The sequence below is a fragment of the Nomascus leucogenys genome, chromosome 8 (assembly GCF_006542625.1).
Source record: "Nomascus leucogenys isolate Asia chromosome 8, Asia_NLE_v1, whole genome shotgun sequence".
Lineage (NCBI taxonomy): Eukaryota > Metazoa > Chordata > Mammalia > Primates > Hylobatidae > Nomascus > Nomascus leucogenys.
The window spans coordinates 16142452-16168000 of record NC_044388.1 but is presented as its reverse complement, the minus strand read 5'-3'; the positions used below and the strand labels follow the sequence as shown (position 1 = coordinate 16168000).

The 25549-nt window shown below is 44.2% G+C and overlaps 2 protein-coding genes across 6 annotated transcripts in view; one reads left to right on the top strand and one right to left on the bottom strand.

The window, feature by feature from the left end:
- Nucleotides 1-25549, top strand: part of CEP63 (centrosomal protein 63) — a 163669-nt gene that overhangs the window by 117692 nt on the left and 20428 nt on the right. The window contains exons 13-14 of one of the 4 annotated variants that reach the window (XR_004031280.1): nt 2230-2486; nt 16427-16484. Coding sequence is in view for 1 of the 4 variants with exons in the window: in XM_030816794.1 (XP_030672654.1) it covers nt 2230-2286 (57 nt within the window). In the remaining 3 variants the exon portion in view is untranslated. Of the gene's footprint in view, nt 1-2229; nt 4385-14987; nt 15367-16426; nt 16485-25549 lie in introns of those variants that run through there. The other 3 variants (XR_004031279.1, XR_004031278.1, XM_030816794.1) reach the window with 3 other exon arrangements.
- The window catches only part of KY (kyphoscoliosis peptidase), a 51069-nt gene that overhangs the window by 12973 nt on the left and 12547 nt on the right, over nt 1-25549 (bottom strand). For both annotated transcript variants that reach the window (XM_003265247.4, XM_030816796.1), the window contains exons 4-8: nt 16514-16588; nt 14804-14866; nt 12081-12163; nt 7787-7895; nt 6190-6307 (exon numbers count right to left, since the gene is read on the bottom strand). In XM_003265247.4, coding sequence (XP_003265295.2) covers nt 6190-6307; nt 7787-7895; nt 12081-12163; nt 14804-14866; nt 16514-16588 — 448 coding nt within the window. The remainder of the gene's footprint in view (nt 1-6189; nt 6308-7786; nt 7896-12080; nt 12164-14803; nt 14867-16513; nt 16589-25549) is intronic.

Below are 25549 nucleotides of genomic sequence, written 5' to 3'. Positions count from 1 at the left end.
CTAAATTTTTAATAATGATTATGTGTTACTTTGAGAATTGGAAAAAAAGCCATAAATACTACTTAAAATTATATTCTTCAGGAAATTACTTTCCATTGCTGCCTACAACGTCTGTGCATATCACTTTCTAGGATGATGTGGAGGGATAAGAGGAGTCCTGGGAACAATGGGGCTTGGAGAATGGCTCGTTTTGCATTAAGGTGAACTGATTTAGTGGAGCTGTGGACCTCTGGACATGCTGCCCACTGATGCTTGTCCTCTGCTCAGAGCCAGCTGAAGGACGGAGAGGAATTTAGCATTTGTGCAGCCTCCAGGTGGTGGGGTAAATCAGAATGGGTATGGAATGTCCTCCTGGGAGAAGCCATATCCTAGGCCATGTGCCCAGGGGGACATCCTGCCCTCAAGGGGGTGAAGTGGAGGCAAGATTGGAAAAACCAAGTCAGGGAGCAGCAGTGAGAGCCTGCCCCAGCCCTGGAAAGGAAAGCAGGAGGAAGAAGCAAGGGGCAGGGCTGTCCACCTGTTCTGCTCTGAGTGGGGGTGGTGGCCCCTGAGTCAGGAAATAAGGTCACCTCCCAGGTCTAATGGTCACCTCTAGGGTGACCTTGCCAGGCTTATCATGGGCAGAGAGAAAGGTTGGCATTAAATGATCTCCAGGGGTTGATTCTTCTCTGACAGGCTGAGGAGAAGCTGGGAAGGCTGTGGGGAATGCCTGGGGCAGAAAAAAGATGAAAATATAAACTCAGCTAAAAGCTTATGCCATACTTGACTCTGATATGAGGATATTTTATTACCTGGCAGCAATGTGCCAGATGAATTGGACAAAGAAGGTCATAATGTAAAGCATTATTGTTAATACGCCATAATTCTCCTGCAAAATCCTCTGTATGTATAAGATGATGATTGTGGAACTCACAGGAGTTTTGTCTCCAGCAACTCTTGCTAGCCAGGATGAACCACAACTCTTTCATGTCACCAAAAGATCACTGGCCACACACACTGTGTATAAAGCACTGTAGCAGGGAATACTATAACATGACATGGCAACATACAATGCAACACAATGTAACAACATAATAAAACATAATATCCCAAAAATGAGGCTCAGTGGCTGCCCTAGATGTGCTGATAGGTGGAAGGAGGGTGGATATGGGAACTGTCACTGGAACTGTCTCCAGAACTTTGCTTATAAAATGTCAGTCTCTAAGCAAAGCCCTGGAGAGCCCAAAGGTGGAGGAATTAACTTTGCAGGCAGGAGCTGAGAGAGCACTGAAGGAGGGGCAGAGCACTAGAAACATTTCCACCTCCTGAAGAGCTCTGACCAGCCATCCCAGAGCCTAAAATATCACCCAAGGAGGTTTATTTAATGACCTCAGACTGCAGAATCTTTGCTTCTACTTTACAGAATTGACAACCTCAATTCTGCCTCCATAGCTCATGGCTGATATGTATCCCAAGCCACAATGAAAACATGGATGTAAGATGCCCTGAACAAGCTGCCAAGGAGCACCCTGGAGGATTTGGAGAAAGCTGCAGCCCCCCTTCTCCAGCAATATCAGGGCTCAGGGACTCAATCAGAGAAGCCCCAAGGGCTGCAAAGGACAACATGGCCACCAAATGTGGCCTGATGGGAAGAGACTGAACAGAGGGGCAGCCAAGCAGAAGGCAATGTCATTACCTGGGTTACCCTTGATGAACCCTGAAGCTGCTGAGTCTTCTATGAATGCATTATCCTTATTATTTAAAAGGATCTGTGTGTTCCAGTTTGGTGCAGTGTATCCTAGTGTATTAATTTGGTATTATTTTATACTGAGATGGTCCAGGCCCTGCCATAGGAACTGCGTGATGCTCCTACAGTCAGCACCAATGCCAGGCCCCAGCAGCAGTGTGGCTGAAATATCTGGGTGGGCAGGTGCACACAGCAGACTTTCCAAAATCTGATCACCTTTCCTAGGATGTGTGAGCCAAGTGAGGGAAAAAGGGAGAGAGTGTGCCTGTAGGAGAGACCATGAAGTATGCTTTTCTTTTGGTATTTTGTTGAAAATACTGTGGTTTCTATACTGCAGCAGGACAAACAAACCATGACTTATCTTTCACAATTTATGCACTTGATTTCTTATAATCTGACAATGTGTTTATATTTCTCCCATGTTCTCTCTTTTCCCTTTTCTTACACACTACCCTTACAGCTAGGTCAATAACTAGTAATCTTGATAATAATTCTCTCTCCAGGGCCCCATGCAGAACCTCATGAGACGTGACTTCAGAGGCCTCCTCTCTGACAGGTGAGGGAGGTGTCAGCTTTTCAGAGAGAGAGGCTGCCTTGCCTGGGGACACAGAGCTAGCCAGTGGCCAAAGCAGCAGTGGATGCAGTTGTCCTGATCCTGATGCACAGTTCAAGAACCTTTTTTTTTTTTTTTTCACATGTGAAAACATCTATTGGGCAAACGGAAAAAACATTTGACCTCATATTCCTCATACCTGACATGGTAAGTTAATTTTTTTTTCTTTTTTCTTTTTCTTTTTATTTTTTTATTATTATTATACTTTAAGTTTTAGGATACATGTGCACAACGTTGCACCAGCTCTTTTGTAAATCAAGATTTTGTTTTGATCTATACACTTGTAGGTGGTATACAGAGTGAAATGAAAAGATGGTTTGCACCAGTGACATAACTCATCCTAGTGAGTGCCATCCTTTGGTGTAGCTATAAGGGTGGGGGAGCTAAGATGTCCCTTTCAGAGGCCTTATACACCAGCATCAGATTTGGTGATAATTTAAGGTTATCCAATGAATCTGCATCTCCCAGAAGGCTTAGATGGCCACTGCCTATCTTTTGGGGCCTTTGGAACCAAGTGATGTTTCAGGATTATAAGGGACATACTGCTAACCAGAAGCAGCCATCTGTACACACTCCTGCCCCTGCTCTCGGTGACAGCTAGAGAATGAGTGGAAAGCCAGCTGACATCTGATTGTTGACAACCAGCTCCCTCAGTGTCAGTGCTCAAACTTGTAATAAGTGCCTGGCTTTATCCAAAGTCTCTGAAACCTGCTAGATGGTGATGCTAAAGCCATGCTAACGGGAAGAGAATTTACTGCAGGCTGACTCAAGGGCAGCAGTCTGGGGAATTAAGCTTGGCTCCTGCGAGGAAATTAGGCAGAATCAATTAAGGATGCGGGCAATTGAGGCAAAAAGAGAGACATTAATGTTGGATGTTAGAACGTCAGAAGGAAACTGGACCAGCAGTTACAAGCTATAGCACTAACCAAAAAACCCCACATCAGTAACTTGGGAAAGACAGAAGGAAATGAATGATGTTGTGAAAATATCTGAATTCCTCCCCAAATTACTTTATTAAATCAGTCTTTAATGAGGCAATTTCAGGGAGGTGGAATGGACTGGCAAAAAGTAATGACATCCGCCCTGACAACCAAGCAGGGATAAATCAGCAAGTGCAGATTACATGTCCTCAGCTATTAAGGAATTAGCTAATTAATTTACCAAACTTTTGGCAGTTATTTTAAAGGTAAAGAGAGTTAGTAGAGGGATGCATAGATAGGTTACTGATCTTTAAAGAAACAGTTAAAGGAATTCAGGGGACTGTGAGCTATTTTTACACATCTCAGGCAGTGTGAGGAGTTTTGCACATGGTAATCGCCATGTTGGAACTAACTTTAAATGATGCAAAATGTTAGGGAGAGTTTTAATGATAAGCTGCAGGCCAGAATAGGGCCATTGTTAAGTATCTGGACCAGGGCAAAAAGCTGACAGTTTCACTCAAGGCAAGTGTCAGTTTTCCGCATCTATGTAGGCTGGCAGAGTCTGTAGGAAAGTTCCACAGAGCAAAAGGACTCCAATCAATACTCAAGAAAGACAAGATAGGTCAAAAAACACCCACCCCAAAATCGGGTTGGTAACCCCTGAACTGCAGTCTCATTGAGTCCTATAGCCCTGCCAGGGAGGCAATCTAGTCTCCAACATATAGATGAGAGCCCTGAGGCTGCAAGAGGTTAAGGGCCTTACCAAAAGGAACAAAACTAATAGGTGGTAAATTAAAAACTGGGAGCCAGGTCTTTCTGGCTTTAACTTTGGCACTCCTTCTAAAGGATGCTAGGATGCTTATACTGGATCAAGGAGGTGATACCACGCTAAGTGGTAGACCCAGGTGTTTCTAGCTTCGAATCTGGCATTCCTTCTACAGTATGCGAGAGAGCTTATACTGGATAAAGAGGAATATATCCTGGAACTGGAAAAAATACTAAGCATTTTCAAATTTGTAAAATCAGAGGAAAATAATCATGTTCTGAAAGATGCTAGGCACAAATGGAGCTAAGAGACTCGTGGCTATTTCATCAGTTAAAAGAGAGTTCCACATTCCATTCCACATAAGTCTGCTAGGAATATCCTGTCATTTCTATATGTGTCTATTGAGGGCCTACTGGGTGTAGGATTCTGAGATGGCTATTCGCAGGGGAGGTAGAAGGAGAGAGGAGATAAAGGCAAATATAGACGTATACAATCGACAGGATATATGACAACAACTGAGCACAGGTAATTCCTGTATGCACAGAACACAGTCTGGAAAGGAATATGACCAAATGTTACCAGCGTTAGCTCTAAGTGGTGAGATTCAGAGTAATAATTTCTTTTTTGCTTTAGTGCATTTTATAAACCATCTACAATGAATGGTATTTTTTAAATTTAAAAATGTTATTAATTGAAAGCATAAGGCAACACATGAGTTTGGTGTGCAGCTGGGCTGGGGGTACCAAGGAAGGGGAAGGTTGTGGGCTGTCCTGGAGCGGGGCCTGGAAGGAGCACTGGGGAGAGGGAGCAGGTGTGCATGCAGAGGTGGTCAGGAAGGCGGTGTCACACAGTGCAGGGCTGGAAACTTGGCTGAGGTCAGATTTTGGAGGACTTTGCCAGACAGTGTGATCCTTTAGTGGTGTTAGGAACCCAGGACCAGGGGAGGCTGGACAGAGAGGCCAGTGAAGATCCAGGTTCCTGGAGAGGCCCACAGGCAGCAGGAGGTATGCTTGGGTCTGGGGTAGGGGGTGGGAAGCAGCCAGGGTGGCATCTTCTGTACCCTGACCTGCCATGGCTGCCTCTGGGGCTGTGGTCTCAGGGATTGGCCTTGAAAGTGAGAAAAGGGAAGAACAGGAAGCAGAGCAGGAGGCTTAGAGTAACTCAACAGCTGGGTAGGTACCTGTGCTTGGCAGTGGTGATGGGGGGCAGGAGGCAGCACAACAGGGGGTTTGGGCCAGGAATAGGTTGCATGCACCCAGTGCTCAGCAGCTGCCACCTCTGCAACACTGAGGCCATCAGAACTGGCTGCCTGTGGACTAATGTTATGCTTGGTTTGATGAATTGCCACCTGCAGTTCTGGTGGGCTGACATCTGGGTGCGTAAGAAGACTCACTCCCAGAAGCCTAGAAAGACAGTGGGCAGCTGTTCATCCCCCCGCTGGGGAGGGGTTCTTTGATGGCCCCAGGGCTAGCTGACTGTTTTCTGGAGGAACCCAGCAGACCTCAGAGGGTAGGCTCAGGAAGCTGTGGGGGGTCAGTGGCCATCCCCTCCCCCCACCCCACATCTTGAGCCTGTTTTGAGTCACTGGGAACTGGCAATGGCCCGTTCTCCTGCTCAGGCCAGAGCTGTCACCCACCCCAGCAACCTGGCCATATGCCCACTCCCAGAGTGCTGAAAATGGAGCCCAGCGACTCCAAGAGTAGCCGCTTCCTAGTGATTCAGCTGTCCAACTGACAAATCTTTTCAGGTGGGAGATCTTTTGTTTCCCCCAAAAGAGGCCCCCTGTGTCAGCCCTGAGGACAGCCTTTCACAGTCCCCTTGGCATCTGCAGCCACTGTCCTCCCGCTCCCAGGCCTGCCATTCTTTTAACCTTCAGCTGCATAGAGATGGGAGAAGGCAGAAAAAGGGCTTTTTATAACCAAATTATCTCTGTGCATTCATCTGCCATTATGTTAATGCATCGTGAAGCCCGGCAGATGGTACAAAGTCAATTATGCTGGTGTTAAAAAGGGAGAAATTGACCTTTTCAGGACTTACTTGGGTTCCAGAGCAGAGTTTGCAAACTCAGGTTTCAGGCCTGGCATGTGGGCAAAGGCACATGGCACTGTGGAAGAGGGGGAGGGATGGGTCTGGTGGTCAGCACGGGGACTCCTGTCTGTCGTACCTGCACATTCTCTCAAAGAGGCCAGCATAGCCGTCACAGTTGGTCTTCTGGGTCCGCAGGATGTCAGTGGGTTTGAAGGCTTGGCGATCCTTCTCTTGAGCAGCTGCAATGTCGTACTCTACAGGGCAGGTGAGGGGACCATGAGGAGCCTGAGCCTGGGAGGCGAGAAGACTCCACCCCAACCCCCAGCTGTGCTCTGGCCGTCACCAGCCCCAGGAAACTACAGTGGGCTGAATGGAACTACAGCCCCAGCACAAATGGGATCTGGGAACTGTCACCTCTTTGTGCAAGTGGTGAGAGGAGGAGCAGGGCTTGGCAGAGGGGGCCACCTGGCTCCCCAAGCCTCTGAAGAGGGGCTAGGAGGAGAAGGGACCAGGACAGTGCAGGGGCATGGGGCTTTCTCTGCTAATCCCCACCACACAGCTCTGCACACAGTTCCAGTGAAATCACTCATCCCGTCTTCCTGCAGCCCGAAGGCCTCATGCTGACCCATGGGGCACACAGAGCTCGTCCCCAAGTGGAGAAGGCTGCTCTCCCACAGCCTGTCACTTCACTAAGGAGGGGATGAAGACATTGCGAAGAAGCCTGAGGCCTGTGGTGAGGCCCTAAGGCAGAAGTCTCTGTAGCTATTGAGGACCCATTGAGACTGTGTATGTGTGTGTTGGCATGGGGATAGGATCAGTAATGAAGTCCTATAAATGCCCTATTTCTGACCCTGCCCCTTTAAGGCACAGGCACAGCTGGTGGAATTGGGATGGGAGCTGGGGGTCTCTCAAGTCTTCAGTTTGGACCTCCTACCTGTGCCAGGTGAGCTCATTCTCTAAGCTGCATTCCAAACTGTTGTTCCAGAAGAATAAAAGAAAAGCCCAGTGGCAGCAGGTTGAGAAAGACCTGGCTGGTCTTTATGTCAAAGGACTAGGAGTCCACCTCGTGATCTGGCCCTGCCCACTCTCATTTGTGTTTGCAAGGCGGCAAGGGGCAGCATCCCTTAGCCACCACCTCTGCAGCTCTGCTTGACCCCGGAGCTTCCCAAGGCCATCCTGTGGAGAGCTGTGGGCAGCTGCATAGGCCCAGGTCCCTCAGGTGGCTCCAAGAACCTTGGAGACTGGGCTGGGACCAGTGGCCAATGTTGCTACTGTGGGAGCAGGAAGTGGAGAACTCGCTTTTCCTGGTCCTGGTATTTAATGAACCCTTTGGTATTGCAATCACTTTTCAAACAGCTGCAACTTCTCCCCACCAATGGTCATCCTTCTTGGAGATGACCTGCTGCTCTGGGCTCTCATCTCTGTGGAGATGAGACAGAGGGAAGGCTGGGACAGAGGGAAGGCTGCTGCTGGATGAAGTTTCCAGCTCTGGGCACTGGCTATGGGCAGAAGGCTGCAAGGGATTCTCCTCCAACTAACTTTCATGGAGACTCATAGCACATGGTGAATTTTATCCTCCTTGGTTACTCTCTGGTTCATCAGTCCAGTCTTCCGGGTCCCTCTCCCCGACCTTTCATGTCATTCTGCACATATGAATAAGCTGATAGGAGTAGAGGCCTGCAGGGAATGAAAGCAAGGGATTCTAGAGCCAGCCGTGCCACAGGTGGGCCTACCTATGTGATGGCAGATCCAGATCCAGATGGCGCGGACCCTTTCCAGGTCAGTGTGGGCCTCCTGGAGCAGGTCACTCACCAGTTCGTCTAGGCCACTCTTGGCTGTCACCTGGGGAGCAGGAAGGGTATGCTGTATTAGGGCCTTGAGGAGGGGCTGTTGGGGGCCCAGCATCTTGCACCTACAGCCAGTGCTGCTCTTCCTCCAGGCAGAGAAGCTGGAAGAGAGGTCCTGAGGAGCAAAAGCTGGCTGAGGACAAATTGGGAGGAGGTGGGGGAAGTTGGACAGGGAAGGTGGTGCTGACCAGCTCAATCACAGGCCCTAGAGCCACCAAAGCTTTTCTCTGCAGATCTGGGGGCTAGCCAGGCAGGCATCTGGACAGCTGTAGCAGCCCCTGGTCATGGTCAATACTAAGGATTTAACAAAATCCTTATCAAAATTCCAATACCTTTTTGTGCTGAAATGGAAAAGTCAGTTCTCAAATTCCTATAAATTCCAAGGGGCTCCAAGTAGCCAAAACAATTTTGGAAAAAGAACACATTTGAAGGACACAAGTTCCCCATTTTCAAAACTTATGGTAGAACTACAGTAATCAAAACAGTTTGATACTGTCATAAAGATTACATGGACAAATGGAATATGACTGAGAGTCCAGAAATGGACCCACATATCTACGGTTAGTGGATCTTTGACAAGGGTGTCAAGTCCATTCAGTGGGGAAGGAATAGTCTCTTTTACAAATGGTGCTGGGACAATTGGGCTTCCACATACAAAAGAATAAACTTGGATCTCTACCTCATGCCGTAAACAAAAACAACTCAAAATGGATCAGTGACTCAAATATAAGAGCTTAAACCATAAAACTCTCAGAAGAAAACACTGGGGTTAATCTTCATGACCTTGGATTTGGCAATGAATTCTTAGATATGGCACCAAAAGCACAAGCAACAAAGGAAAAAACAGATAAAAGGGCATTCGTGAAAATAAAAAATTTCTGTGCATTAAAGGATATCATTTAGAAGGCAGAAAGATAACTTACAAAATGAGAGAAAACATTGCAAATCATATATCCAATGTCAAATATCCACAGTAAAAAAAGAACTCCTACGACTCCACAAAAACAAAACCAACCCAATTCAAAAAGGGGCCAAGGACTTGAACAGATATTTCTCTAAAGAAGATATACAAATGGCCAAAAAGCACATAAAAAAATGCTCAACATCTTTAGTCATGAGAGGAATGTAAATCAAAACCACAATGAGATAGCACTTCAGACCTACTAAAATGGCCATTGAAAAATGAAACCAGAAAATAATGTGTTGGCAAGAATATGGAGGAATTGGAACCCTTGTATGATGCTGATGGGAATGTAAAATGGTGCGGCTGCTGTGGACAACATTTTGACAGTTTCTCAGAAAGTTAAATGCAGAATTATCATATGATCTGGGAATTGCAGTCCAAGGTATACACCCAAAAAAACTGAAGGCAGAGACTCAAACATACATTTGTTTCCCCAATATTCATTGCAGCACTATCCGCAATAGCCAAAAGTTTAAAAAACATCCATCCACGAATGAAAGGATAAGTAAAATAGAGTATATACAATATATACAAGGGAATATTATTCAACTATAAAAAGAAGGAATTAAGTTCTGTATACGCTACGACATGGATGAACCTTGAGATGCTAAGTGACATAAGCCAGACATAAAAGGACAAATATTATATGATTCCACTTACATGAAATATCTAGAATAGGAAAGTTCATAGACAGTAAGTAGACATTACCAGGGGCTGGGGGAGGAGAAATGGGAATTTCATTGCTTAATGGGTACAGAGTTTCTGTTTTGGGTGATAAGTATACAACATTGTGAATATAATTAATGCTAGTGAATTGTACAATTACAAATTATTAAAATGGCAAATTTTATGTTATTTTATGATTAAAAAAAGAACAAATTAGCTTTCTTCCTAGGGGCCCTCAGGGAAACAGGGCTGAGGTTGCTGGAAAGGTGGCCCTGTTTAATCTCTGTAGAGAAGCTGGGGCACTGGATCCTGCAATGGTGCCCACACTCCCCTCAGCTCCCAGCTTGAGGGTACTCCAGACTTTGTTTTTAGCTGGAAACATCTCACTGCTCACAAGGGATTCCAGGACTCACCTGCTGACCACTGGCCCAGGACACTGGTACTCTGACCTCTGGAGACCTCTGGGCCCCTGTTCTACTCTCTCAGCTGTGTTCTGTTTCATTTTCTTCTACGTCCAGCTCCAACACCACAGACTTTGCCCTTGTCCCTCTCCCGGGGCCCCGAATGGTACTCAGCATTGCAGGCCTGCACTGCAGCCTGGAGTCCTGACTTAGCCTTCTACTTCAGCGCCATGGCTTCCGGTCCTTTGGTCCCTACCTCCCGGCCCCACCTGGGCCTGGCTTGCTCTGGCCACTCCCTGCTCTGTGGCTGCGTCTCTGGCCTTCGCTGGCTTCCTGGCACTGTTCTCTGAGTATGGCCAGCAGCCTGACCCATCCCTTCTGATGGCCATTACAAAAATCCGGGCCCTTTGCAGACTCCCGACCCCACCCACTTTCCTCACTCACAGGTTATGGCCTGGCCTCCACTTCACAGCAGGCCAGGTGGCACTTCCTCACTAAGAGTCTCATCCTCCCCTCCTGCTTCAGCCATCTCTATGTCTCAGGTCTTCTGCCTTTGCAGGGACTTCCCCTCTTCAATCAATGGCCTCCTTCTCCTATGTCCTCACCTCCTCCCTTCCTTTCCTGGCTGCTCCATGCCCCCTTGTTCCCCTACCTTAGGACACCCTCCCACTCTCCTCAGTTCTGCTCATGTCTAGCCTCCCCATCTCTGCAGGCTCCTGTGGGATCTTCTCCTCACTCCCCACTACTCACCTCCTGCTTGCTCTTCCACCGACCTGAGGCCTGAGGCCTCCAGCCCTTGTGCACTGCCCCTCTGGAGGTAAGGTGCACTTTGATGCTGCAGTAGCCGACACGAGTCTGTCCTGATCTCACTTGAGCAGATAGCACAGCTCACACTGTTGACCACGTCTGCCCCAGGGAGCCCCTCCCTGGACCTTCCAGAACTCTGACCCTTCCTGGCCTCGCCCCAGCCTCTTTGATGGCTCCAGGCCCTATGGGCTTCCTCTGCCCCCGCAATATGATGCCCATCCTATGGCTTCAGCTCTTAACGAAATCTGATGACTACCAATCAGTGTCTCCAGCCCAGACCTTTCCAAGCTTGTATATTCAGCTGCCCAGGGGTCATTTCCCCTGGATGTGCCATAGTCACTAGAATCCCTCATATCCCAAGCACACTCATCCCCTAAAACCTGCTCCTTCTCCCTTGCTCCTCATGAGGAGGCACTGATCCACCCTCCAGGAGTCAATCCAGCCATCTGGGAGCCCCTCTCCCCCACCTCCTACCCACTCCACACCCACTGGTGATAGAGTTCTTCCCCTCTGCCCCTCGCTCAGGATTGGCCTTTCCACTCCTCTGTTTCCTCAATGTCTCCACTTAATCCAGGTCATGTCTTCTGCCAGGACAGGAGGATGTCCTCAACTTATGTCCTTGCTTCTCATCTGGCTTTCTTGATCCTTGCACCCACCATCCACTCATTATTTCAAGAAACAAGGTTCCTGAGTACCTACAAGGTGGCCTTTTTAAGGCCATTTAATGTCCTGACTTCACAAAAGGGTTCAGCACCTTGTTCCTCCTATCAGACTCTCTGTGCTGAAGCTCCTGCCTGGCTCCAATGCCTCCCATATGTCCCTAGTGTTTCAGCTCTTCATCTGCCCCTCCCACCTGCACCTGAGACATGCTCAGGGCTAGAGACACGAGAGCGTGGCAGCTCATGCACCTCAGAGGTGAGCACAGCTGTGATTATAGTGGTCCCGGCCATCTGCATCCTCCACGGTCCTCCCATCCTCTCCTCCCTTCTTCCATGGACTGGAAGCGGGCATAGCTTAGGAGCAGAAATGCCAAAAGGGGCATGGAGAAGGCAGGTCAGGGCTGGCCAGAGGGGCCTGCCAATGAAGAGCTCCAGTGTGTGTGGTATGGGGTGGGAGCAACAGGATTGTGGGTGGGGTGGGGGATGGAATGGCCTCTGGCCCTGGGCAGGGGCTGCTGCCTTGTGCCTTCTGTCCCCACCCATATGCTATGAAAAGGCATTCCAGGGCCATCCAACCAAGCCACTCAGGAGACGTTCAGGAGGTGTCCGGGGAAAGGCTTTGCTACCCTAGAACTCTAAGCCACCTTGAAGGGGCCCATGGTCGGAGCGGCCAGCTTTCCTACCTGTGAGGCGTAGATATCCAATTTCTCAAACTGCTGCAGGTCCAGGGACATGGATTTCAGGCTGGATCGATCCCAGGGGTAGGCTGGAAACACAGGGCAGCTTGGTCAGCAGCTGAGACTCACTGAGGAGGGCTGCCTGGCCTAGGCCTTGCTGTCTCTTTGAGGAGCTATGACTGTCCAACCTTTAACACAATTCTCAAAGCCTGAAACATTGAGCCTAAGAGCTATGTGGGAACTTTTGTAGAAGGGTCCCCTGATCAAGTTAGTTTGGGAACTATGGCAACTCCCATAGTCCTCTTAGAGGCCTACAGGGAAAATACGCCTATTGCAGACTCTGAGAAGTCAGAAGTAGGAAACGGGCTTAACCTTAGTTAACCCAGTAGTTCCCAGACATATTGATGATGGAATCTTCTTTGTCCCACCATTTGGTTTTCCATGGATTCCCTGTTATTTTTCCCAGGAATGAATGCTTTTTGGGGAGTGTCCAGGCAGTGCTGCTCATGCTCACAAGCTCAAGGAGGGAGGTCTGTGCCCCAGCCATGGCCCAGGGGTGGAGGTGCCGAAGGACACCTGGGTGGAGGAGGAGGGCATGGAAAGGCCAGGCCATCTGGGTTCTGCAGGGTGAGGTGCGTTTGGCACCCAGACAGGCTTCCTCCTTTGCCCTTGGTCAACTGGAGACTTGAGCATCTCAACCATGTGGGATGGCGTTCTGGTAACAGGGCCCTGAGAAAGGCTGGGCCTCCAAATCACTCATCTATGCTTAGCCTTACTCACAGGGAGCCTGCTGACCAGAGACCAAGCCACGAGTCAGGTCTCTGAGACAGAAATACAGGAAGGAGAGAAAACTCAAGACCAGTGCTGATGCAGGTCCAGCAATCATGCAAGCTTCCCACTGGACATAGGACAGCCATAATCAGCTGTTGCTGGGGGTTGCTGTGAGGCAACCTGGCCAGTGGTTAGACCAACAGATGCATGGACAGCAGATCCCTCTCCCAGCCCAGAAGAGAGCCTTGGCTCTGGCAGAGTCTTTCTTAACCAAGGGTCCCTGAGTCAGGCAGATCAAAATCAGGGAAGCTGGGTGGGAAGACAGGATGGGGGTGGGAAGAGTTGGGACCAAAGAGGAACTGAGCCCCTGACCCAGGTGGACCCACCCACCTTCAGCCTCCATGTCGGGAGCCTCTGGGTGCTGGGCAAGTGAAGTGTGCTGGAGAGGCCCCAGGGTATGGTAGGAAGTCTGGGAAGAGTAGGGCCATGTGAGAAAGCACCTGATGGGCCTGCACTTCTACCTTGGTTCCAGTCTGGTTCTGACTTCCACCTTGCTGGGAGGGAGTGGACCCAGCCCCCTGGCCTCAGGTACACATCTGTGGGATTCCCGGGAGCAAATCATGTTGTGATGTTAGTGTCACACTGCTCTCTGGGAGGGTGCAGCGTGTGGGACTCCTCTGCAGGGAGGGACATGTGGCCTCCCTGCCTGGTGGGGGACACTGCAGGTGCATTTGCCCACACATCCTTAGGGCTGCCACTGTCAGTGAGAGTCCCTTAATCTGGTGCTATTAGACCTGAGAGATGTGGGGAGAAGGTGGGGAAGGGTGTGTGTCACCTCTAGGCCTGGCCCCAGCCCCTTCATGACCCTCTTCTGGGCCGGCATGGTTTGAGAGGCAATGCCCACTTATTGGGGAGCTGACCAATATTTGGGCCCAGGGGTTTCTTGACTGGCCACCATGACTTATGTCATCAACCCCTGCCCTGTGTGGTCCAAATGCAACCAGAGAAGACTGGGGATACTCAGGCAGGCCGCTGCTGAGCCTTGCCTCTTCTCAGTGCCCTCTCCCTCTGCAGAATCTGTTCCTATCATTCTCTCACAAGAGCCATCAGGGCGACCTAAGTGCATTCAAAGTGGACTCACACATCGAACAGATTTCCATTCAGTATAGCTCTGCAAATGAGGTCTCCCCGCACTCCTATTTAGAATAAAGGTGGCATTTCTAAAATGGTATTGAAAACCCTATTACTAGTTTTCCCCTTTCTTCGTTCCGTTTTCCAATATCTGAACATTAAAAATGTCCATGATTTATGCCTCATTAAATCTACCTGTGAGGAGATTATATAACATCTAAATATGATTCTACATAAATACATTTAAAATATCAGTGTCATTAACTAAATTATTCTGATTTTAAAGCAAAACAATAGGAAGAAGTATGGAGCTGCACCCTGCCTTAGGTAACATCTGGTCTACTGAGGGGGAAACTGAAGCACAGGGAAGGCAAATGAGGGGCAAAAGCAGGATTCCAACCCAGGCTGTCTATCATCCCTCTCAGTGTTTCTTCCTCTGCCTCACTCTGCTTATTCACCTGCCTCCTACCTTACAGACATTTGGCATTCCATTTAAAGTTAACATAATCCTGAATTATGATTTTAATATGTTTCCTATAATGGTCTGCCTTGTTATTGGTGGGGTTTATACTTTAGCTTTAGGATGACATCTGGTGCATGAGCTTTTTCCTTCTCTGCCTGTGTCCATGGCAGACATTGCTAATCAATCACCTGTGTCCATGGCAGACATTGCTAATCAATCATGACACTGTTCCCCTCCTGAACCTAAAGGTGGCCCCAGCCTCTCAGCATAGCGACCCAGGAAGCAACTGTCAGTTGGAGATTAGTCTATGAGGCTAAACCCATGTGATCTCTTGAGAATTGTCCTGGAAGACTCTGGAACTTACCATGGGCATCTTTTCCTCCAGGTTGCCGGGGTCTTGTGTTTCCATTTTTATCACCTTGTAAACCTACAATATTGCAAAGATCAGAAGTATAGATACTTCAGAAGAAACAGAAATGCAAGCACTGATGACTCACCTTCTGGTGGTCCTTGCTTTTGACCCCTCCTCTTTATTCTCCTTTTCATAGTCTCCTTGTTTCCACCCCACTGACCACTGAATTGCTGCTGGAATTGCCAGGAACTTCCTGGTGTGGCAGAAGGAAGACTAAGAACCAAGAAGTGGCTGACAAGAAAGGCAGCTGCATTCTGCAACTGGAGTTAGTATTTGCTCTGACCTAACACTTTGGATGATTCAGTGGGTCCTCCTGGAACCTGGTGTTCCTGCCCTCTTTTGGATTTTCCTGCTTTTTTGAATCCACTGCCAGATAACACTGGGATAAGAACTGACCATGGATGGAAACAAAGATGCAGGAAGGGGAAAGCAGTTCGTGTGAAGGTCAAAACCTAGAAAGGTCAGGTCATAATTAAATTATTCTTTGGGAGAATTAAAGGCCAACTGAATCCCATAAATCTAAGACTGTAAAGGCAGAATTGTAGTCAATAGTTATTAGACTCCCTGGGCAAAAGGAGTTTCTCATTCTGAGAAACAGTGCTCCATTTATTTCTCACACCTGCATTTTGTATTTCACACCTACATTTTTTTCCCACCTACATTTTTGATAGAATGATAAAGGTTCAAAATGATAGCTAGCATTTGTTACATACTTACTATGCCTGGCTTGGGCTTTATATTTACTCTCTCATTTAATCTCATAATAATCTTATGAGGCAGATTCGCTTATTTTCCTTCTTTTATAGTTGACAAAACTGAGTTCAAAAGAAGGGTTAGGCCACTGGCCCAAGGTCCCACAGCTGAAACACGAACCCAGTCAGTCGACCCTAGAGCCTGCCCTCTTAACAGTAGACTACTCTCTTGAGATCCTGACTGCTGATTACTACAGGACCAGACAGTTTTGGAGGACTTTGGCTCACTGCATGGACCTAAAGAGGAGTTGAGCCTCAGTTGTTCTGCAGCCTCTGTTACTTAACTTGCATTCTTCCTGAGGTCCCTGTTTAGCCGTAAGGTGGACAGATACAGGGAGAGGACTGAGAAGGGAGTTGGGGAGACATCATGGTCCTGGGCCTGGGCCTATGTGCACTGCACTGAGGGCAGCAAAGTATGGTGGTTAAGACCACAGGCTTCAGAGTCATACCTGGGTTCTGACCCACTTCCTAGCTGGGTGACTTGGGTAGTTACTTTACCTATCTAAGCCTCACTTTGCTGATCTAAAAAGTGGGGATGATATTAGTATACATCAAAAGGTTAAAAAGTTAATAAATGTTAAAGTACTTAGCATTTTGCATGCCACTTTTTGGGCAGTAAACAAATGGTATCTAAAAGCAACAGCAACAACACTCTTGTGATGCAATGTGTCTTCAGCTAAATGTCTGTGTTACCTATGACTAATTCCAGAGATGCAAAATCAGTGGTAGCTGGGTGTGGAGAAAAGAGTCTCCCAGGATAAAGCGGTCATGCTTCTGCCTTTTCCCAGTTTGCAGGCCCATGACACTCTTCTCTTTCCCTCAGAAGATGCTTGGGCTGGGATCTGGCCCAACCAGCTGCCTTCAATCCTCTCTGCCAGCCCTCCACCATGAGTACCTCTGTCATACATACGTTTAGCCAAGGAGAACTTCTTGAGCAGCTGGGGCATGGCATCTCGAGGGTGGACTTCCACAGTCAGTTGTGTCCCTACAAAGGAAAAGGAGATGACATTCTCAACCAGATGCTGCCAGGAAAGGGTGAATGCCTCATGTCTGATGATTGAATAACAAAACAATTAGTTTTAGAACTTTGTTTTGTGTGTACAAATCATCCTTTTTTTTTTCTTTAAATCAAAACAACAACAAGCCAAGCAGATAGTTTCCAGATTCAGGCAAGATGGAGTAAAGCACACTCAGCCCTGTCTCTCCCACTGAATGCAATTATAAACAACGTACCTAATGTAAGGGACAACTATTAGAGGATTCTGCAAAGTAAATAATAGAATAACTGGGGAAGAGTGGGAAGAATTTTTAAAACATTAGCAAATTGGCAATGAATTTACCATTCTTCTTTCCCCTCTGGTATCATCTAGACTGGACTTAAAGGCATTCCCAAACCCAGAAGGGTACAGTGGATGCAGAAAAAGAGCACACAAGAGAAATCCTCTCTTTCTGGCCTGCAGAGTGAGAAAGGGAACCCCTAAGAGTCAGAGAGAGTGAAAGAAATCTTTTGTTGTTGTTTTTCCCCCTCTTTATTCTGTTATTTCCCAACTCAGCCCCCAGGCAATTCTGTTGGTAGCAATGGCAGCAGTGATGTTGGTGGCCATGCAGGTACCTACAACTCTGGGGCAAGGATAACTATTTTCTTCTACCAGAGAAGTTATAATCCCAAGTTTATGAGGGCAAATATTTATTGTTTTTTTCTCTCTGTTTTCTGCTGATTTGCCCCAGAGGCAGACACAGTTGTGGGGCCTATATGGCAGAGTGAGGAAACTGAAGCTCCAGCTTTTTAGGTAGAGGAATGAGAAATGGGTCATGAAGAGGAGGGAGCTCAAGAAGGCAATTTCATAAAGTTGTAGATGGACTCCTGTGGTCACCTCTGAACTGTGCATGCATAGATCTCATCCTAAACATCGTACCACAGTCTTCAGGAAGTAAACTACGGGGTAGATTAATGCCCAGGTCCCAGACTGGCCACTGGGTGGTGCACATGCAGGGCAGATCTGTATAGCATTGCAAAGGCTACAATTCAAAATTACTCAGCTCGGAAGACTCAGGAAAATCTTAATTTGAAAAGGAAAAGATAATCAACAGATGCCAACTCCACACACAAAAAACCAGCCACAATAACATGCTCTAACAAGTAATAGCAAACAGTTTTGAGATAAATGGAAAGACATAAAGTATCAGCGATAAAAAAGAAGATATAAAGGAGAAGTAAGTGAAGATTTTAGACTGAAAAATATAGTTAAAAATTCTCTGGATATACTCAGTAGCAGAATGAAAATGACAGAGAACACAGTCAGAGAACTTGATGATAGATCAACAGATATTGTCCAGTTTGAACAACAGAAAATGTGTGTAGTCCCTCAGAGATCTGTAGGTCAATACCCAAAAGTCTAACATTCACATCTTTGAAGTCTCAGAAGGCAAAGAGAAATAATATGATGCAGAAAAAATATTTGAGGAAATAATGAAAACTTCTGCAATCTGGCAAAAGACATAAAACCTTACTGATTCAAGAAACTCAGTGAATTCTAAATAGGATAAATGTAAGAAAATCCAAGTCCAGACACATAACCAAACTATTAAAGAAAAAAATATGGAAAGTAGCCAGTGAAAAGCGATGTAAAGCCAAGAGAATTTGGTATCAACAGGCTTGCTCCAAAAGAAATGCTAATGGAAGTTCTTCAGATGGAAGAGAAATTATACCAGAGGAAAACTTGGAAGAGGGATAGAAATGGTATATAACTAGATAAATATATTAGTCTGCCCTCCTCTCAAGTTGTTGACAATATGAATAATAATTGAAAGAAATAATTATAACATCTGATAGGTTTTTGATACATTAGATGTAAAATATATGACAACTACAATGTAGAGTAGGAGAGTGAATGTACCTATATGGAGGCAAGACTTCCTTATTCTACTTGAAATGTTAATATTAATTATAATTAGATTATGAAAAGTTAAGTACATATAATACATACAAAAATAGCTATATATGGAGATATAGTAAAAAACTTAATAGGCAAATTTAAATGTAATTCTGAAAGGCAAGGAAAGCAGGAAAGGGGAAACAGAGGCACAAACAGAAAACAAATAATAAAGTAGAAAACCTAAATACAAATGTATCAAAAATTACATTAAGTGTAAATGGTCTAAACACACTAATTAAAAAATAGAGATTTTCAGAAAGGGTGAATACATAAGATTAAACTATATTCAGTTTCCAAGGATCCAACTTTAACTACTATAATACAGGTTGGTTAAGTGAAAAGATAATAGAAAGCTGGAGTTGCTTTGTTAATATCGGACAAAGCAGACTTCAGAGAAAGGAAAATATCAGGGATAGAGGAATATTAGCAAGAAGACATAACAACCTTCAATATGCATATGTCAAACAATGAAGTTTTAAAATACATGAAACAAGAACTAATAGGACTAAAAGGAGGAATAGACAAATCTACAATTATAGTTGGAGATTTTAGCACTAATCTTTCAGTCATTGAGAGAATTAATTGAAAGAAAATCAGCAAATATATAGAAGAAATGAACTACACAATGAATAAAATTTATTTGATGTTTATAAAAGATTCCATCTAATAATGGCACAACGCACATTCATGTCAAATGCCCATTGAATAATCACCAAGATGGACTATATCCTTTGTCATAGAACAAAGCTTAAAAAGTTGAAGAGAACTGAAATCATACAAAACTCCTCTCTGACCAAAATGAACTAAACTAGAAGTAAAAAAACACAGCAACTGGAAAATGTCCAAATATTAAAAATTAACATACTTTCAAATTACACATAGATCAAAGAAGTCTCAAGGAAAATTAGAAAATATTTTGAACTCATTGAAAATGAAAATAAAACATATCAAAATGTGTGAGATGAAGCCAAAGCAGTGCTTCAAGGGGAAATTTGTAGCATTAAATTCTTATTACAGAAAAAAGAAGGTTTCAAATCAACAATCTAAGCTTCCATTTTAAGAAAGTAGAGAAATGAAGACTAAATCCAAGGCAAGCAGAAGGAAGAAAATCATAAAAATAAGAGAATAAATCACTGAAGTTAAAAACAACAACAGAGAATAATCAATGAAACTAAATGCTGGTTCTTTTTAAAGATCAGTAAAATTGACAAACTTCTAGCTAGAATGACCAAGAAAAAAAAGAGGTAAGACACAAATCAGGGGTAAATACACCAATATCAGGAATGAAATGAGGGCTATCGCTACAGACCCTCATATGTATTAAAATAATAATAAAGGAATGCTACAAAACTTCTGTGCACATAAATTCTACAACTTAGATGAAATGGGCCAATTCCTCGAAAGTCACAAACTACCACAAAACTCATATAGGAAGCAGATAACCTAAATATTCCCAATATCTATTTGTTAAATTAAACTTGTAGTTTAAAATCTTCCCCCCAAAAGCCAGGCCCAGATAGCTTCAGTGGTAAATTCTAACAAACATTTAAAGTAAATAACATCAATTCTTCATAGGATCTTTTGCAAAACAGAAGAGAAGTGAATGCTTCATAACTTATTTTATGAGGCTAGCATTAATCTGATATCAACACAAAGACAGCAAAAGAAAAGAACACTACAGACCAATACCCCTTATAAATGTAAACACAAAAATCTTCAACAAAATATTACAACATTAAATCCAACAATATAGTAAAAGAAAAATATACTACAACCATGGGTGGTTTATTTTGGGAATGCAAAGCTGGTTAAATATTTGGAAATCAATGAATGTAATTCACCATATTAACAGGCTAAAGAAGACAAACTACAGGATCACACCTATTTGTGCAGAAAAACGCATTTGACAAAATTTAACATCCGTTCATGATAAAACCTCTCAACATAGGAATAAAAGGGAACTTTCTTAATCTGAAAAAGGAAATCTACAAAAGGCATACAGCTAACAGCATATTTAATGGTGAAACACGGTTATGCTTTCTTCCTAATATTGAGAACAAGTCATAGATGTCCACTCTCACTGATCCTAATAATATTGTACTGGAAGTCCCACCCTGTGTAATAAGACAAGAAAGAGAAATAAAAGTCATACAGATTGGCAAGGAAGAAATAAAACTGTCCTTATTCACAGTTGATATGTCTGTCTACATAGAAAATCCCAAGTAATCTACAAGAAAAAGCTCCTAGAACTAATAAGTTAGTTTAGCATGGTCACAGTATACAAGGTTAACATACAAACATCAATTGTATTTCTGTATATTGGCCATAAGCAATTGGAGATGGAATTTAAAAATAACCATTTCCCATATTTCCAAAATTAAAATATTAGTTATAAATCTAAAACAAACAAAAATCCCAAACATGTGCAATAATCGCATACTGAAAACTCCAAAATATGATTAAATACATTAAAGATGACAACTAGATGGGGAGACATACCATGTTTATGGATTGGAAGACTTAAAATTTTCAAGTGGGCAATTCTCTCGAAATTGATTTATAGATTTAATGCAAGTTCAACCAAACACTTTTGGGGAATTGTGCAAATACATAATTATAAAATATAGACATCAAGGCACAGGAACTGGAATAACTAAACTAATTTTGAAAAAAAAAGATGGGAGGACTCCCACTCTTTGATTTTAAGATGCATTAATGAAGCTGCTGTAATCACAACAGTGTGATGTTGGTAAGAGGATAAACAGATCAATAAACAGAATAATAAAAAATAGATTCACACAAACATAGCAAAATAAATTTTTACAAAAGTGCAAAGGCAATTCAATTGGAAAAAGGGCAAAAGAACAGATATTTTACTATAAAAGAGATTATGGATGGAAAATAAGCACATGAAAAGATGTTCAGCATCATTAGCCATTAGGAAAAGGCAAGTTAAAACCAAAATGAGACATCACATCTATTAGAAGAGCAATAATACAACTGGCCCTTGAACAACATGGGCTTGAACTGCATGAGTCCACTTATATTGGTCCTTTTTTTCTACCAAATGCAGATGGAGAGTACTGTTCATGGAATGCAAAACTCGCATAGAGAGGGCCAACTTTTCCTATATGGGGTTTCTGCAGGGACGACTGTGGGACTTGAGTATGCCCACATTTGGTTATATGTGGGTGGTCGTGGAACCAATCCCCCATGTATACTGAGGGGTGACTGTAATTTAAAAATAGTGATAATATCATATGCTGACAAGGATGCAGAGAAATTGGATCTCATATATTGCTAGTGGGATTGTAAAATAGAACAGTCACTCTGGAAAATAGTTTGGCAGTTTCTTATAAAACAAAACATGTACTTACCATACAACCTAAAAATTGCCCTGTTGGGCATTTATCCCAGAGAAATGAAAACGTATGTTCACACAAAAACCTGTACACAAATGTTTATATAGCAGCTCTATTCATAATCACCCCAAACTGGAAACAACTTAAATGTCCTTCAATGAGTGAATGGATAAACAACCTGTGGTACATCCATATCAAGAAATAGTTCTCAGCTGGGCATGATGGCTCATGCCTGTAATCCCAGCACTTTGGGAGGCTGAGGTGGGTGGATCACTTGAGGTCAGGAGTTTGAGACAAGCCTGGCCAATATGGTGAAACCCCATCTCTACTAAGAATACAAAGATTAGCTGGGCATGGTGGCAGGCACTTGTAACCCCAGCTACTCGGGAGGCTGAGGCAGGAGAATCGCTTGGACCTGGGAGGCAGAGGTTGCAGTGAGCCGAGATCATGCCATTGCACTCCAGCCTGGACAACAGAGCGAGACTCTGTCAAAAAAAAAAAAAGTACTTCTCAACAATACAAAGGAACTCTTAAGAGTGATGGGAGGATTAGAGTCCACACAAGATAATTTTAAACAGGGAAATAGAAGTGCTGTATATTCCGATGGTGGTGTATTCTGTATATTCTGATGATGGTAACCACCATAGTGGTGGGTCCACAAATCTATGCATGTGTTAGCAATCAGAACTACACACTACAAACATTCAATTTTACTGTATGTTAATTTAAAATAAAAATAAAAGCAAAAATACCAACCACACACAAAAAAACCCAAGCAGAATTAAAACAAAAACTTGGATGATATGGAAAGATATAAAGTAGAAAGTGAAACTCCTTTAAGACTTCATTTCTACATTTAAAAATCCAAAGCAGATTATAGTAAACATATTTTTCATAACCTGTTTTCTTCATTTAAATCTTTACATGTCAGTGAGCATAGCCATATGTTATCATTTCAAATGGCTACATAGTATTCTATTTTGTAGATGGTTTATAATCCATATAAGCAATCCCTTTTTGTTGAATATTTAGCTTTTCACAGTTTTGCTATTAGAAATGATGCGATGAACACTCAGATACATACATCTTTGTATGTATGTAAAGTGATTTGCACACTTTGCAAATCAGTTCCTTTGAATAAATTCTTAAGTATGAATCAAATAATATGGATATTTTAAAGGCTTTTGTTAGATATTGGCAAAATTTTCTTATGAATGATTTTATCAATCTATGATCTTATCAGTAATGCAAGAGAATGCCCATTGTGCACATTCTTGCTGTGCTGGATTGCAAAACTGGTCACAAAGTGCAATACTTCGCACTTCCTCCCAATGAGAGGTCTTTTGTTCCACCCCTTGAATTTGGGCTGGGCTTTTGACTTGGTTTGGCCAATTAGCACATGGCAGAAGTGATGTTGCACAAATTCTGAGCCTAGGCTTCTAGAAACTTTGAGGCTTCCATTCTCATTCTTGGGATCCCAGCCGTAACTGCCATGTGAATGGGCCAGGCTGTAGATGAGAGCCCACATGGAGCAGAGCATAGCCTCTCAGGTGAGGCTATCCCAGACCAGCTGGTCTCCAGCCAACCCACCAGCTGACGACAAGGACATGAGCAAGCCCACCCAATACCCAAGATCAGCTGGGTGTGGCTCCAATGAGAATTTCTAGCCAACCTGCAGATTGGTGAGCTCGTAAATGCTTATTGTCTAAAGCTGCTAAGTTGTCTGGTGGTTTGCAGTGCAAAAACAGATCACATATACACTCACTGATGTTTGGTTTTATCAACCCTTTAAATTTTTATCAGTGAATAATAATACCGGTTGCTTTGTATATTTCTTTAGTTTTATTGTAGTAGTGTTTGCATATACTTATTTACCGTTTTAAATTCTTATTTTGTGAATTGGCTATTTTCCTATTGAAGTATTATTTTTTCCTCATTGATTTTGTAAAACCTTCTTTTACTAACCCTTTGCCTGCTAAATGCGTTGCAATTACTTTTCATAGAATAACAATACTGTCTTTTTTGTGTAGCTCATAAACTTGTTGTGCATGCCAAAGAGGGTCATTCTCAAACAATTTTAAAAGGTACAATGCGGCCTCTGCAAAGCATAGCTTTGAAGGGGTTAACATTCATTTTGAAGTGTAGTTTCTAGCATATTCAATGTTGAGAGAAAATCAGCCTGTGAGTTTATAATTAAAACATTAAGCATTTCAGAGTTCAAGGCATAATTCAGTTCTGGTCGTAGGATTGGGTGCTATGACCATCAGCAGCAAATACTTCCTGTGTGTCTTCCCATCATGAGTGAGGCATGGGCCTGTTCTTCTCCTTTTCACTTTCTCCACCTCAAGCCCTCTGAGGTGTCTTTTAAAGTGAGTGCTAAGTGGTACTTGACTTCAAGATGCCTTGTGAAAAATGAATTGAGAAACATGTTCACTCTCTCCCCTCTCATAGGTCACAATACACAATGATCTGAGTAGTCCTGTAGTAAAGAACTCTAATTGACCCAGTACTATTTTCTCAAACACAATTTGGAAAATGCTGGACTGGAACAATCTCTATAAGCTTAGAGAAACTGCAAAAGTGAACAACTTATTGGCATAGGGTTCAACAACAAATCTCTTCCCCAAACTTCTCATAATGCCCAGGTACTTTCACCACACAACTGACAGTCTTTGTTAATCGCTTCAGGCAGCCACTTCCCATCAGTCAGAGTTAATGAAAAACATGAAACTTGTTTGTCATCCTGCGTTACGTGTCCTGAGCCATGTCTCTAGGGGTATTAGCCATGTCCCACTTCAGCCATGTCTCTTTGTGAAAGAGCGATCAAGCTGAAAAACAAACTGCTGTTAAAGCCCCTCCAGGGCAGGGTGTTGAGATGGGCTCACGTTCGGAGCACGGCCCTGGCCCAGACGCTCCAGCCATCACTATTCCTAATCCCTTCTCTCCTTTCTGCGATTCCTCTTCCATCTTGGACAGGGGTCGGTGTCCAATATTTTCCCGGTTCTCCCCCAAAGCTGTGCTGCTGCTTAGCATGCCCTCAAGGAAAACAGCCACTTTCTCGTCCTCCCTGATCTGCGTGGGAGTGTGATTCCTGCTCTCACTAACTGTTGTGTGAGAGCACCACTGGGAGGCTTTGCTGGCTCCAGGAACTGGGCCTGGGCTGGACATGCTGTTTCAAGGGGAAAAGCATTCACAATATAGCTTTATGCTTTCTTAAGGCATGGAGTGGAGAGAGTTTGCTGGCTATGACGCTCCTGGATCAAATAAAACTCTTAATTTAAGAAAAAATATTAATGTGGCCAATCTCTAACAGAGGGAGATCATTTGGAGCAAAACTCGCAGTCAGATCTAAACCCTAAGTATAGCCTAAGTACAGTACATTATTCTAATCTTGACTATTAACCATCACAACCAAACCTACAGGAGGCCCTTCCTGGGATTCCAGGCTGCCTGGCTGGCCTCTCTCATGCATCCCTCCCCAGCTCCACCAGTTGTCAACAAAATCACATTTCTGAAGCTGCAGCTTTGACCATCTTAGTTAAGAGCATGTTAGAGATTATTTTCTGCTAATCCTGAGAAGGCGCTCCCTGGCGCCTTTCCTAGACTCCGCTAGCTCTCCTTGCTTTTCCCTGCCTTCTCAGAAGCAGA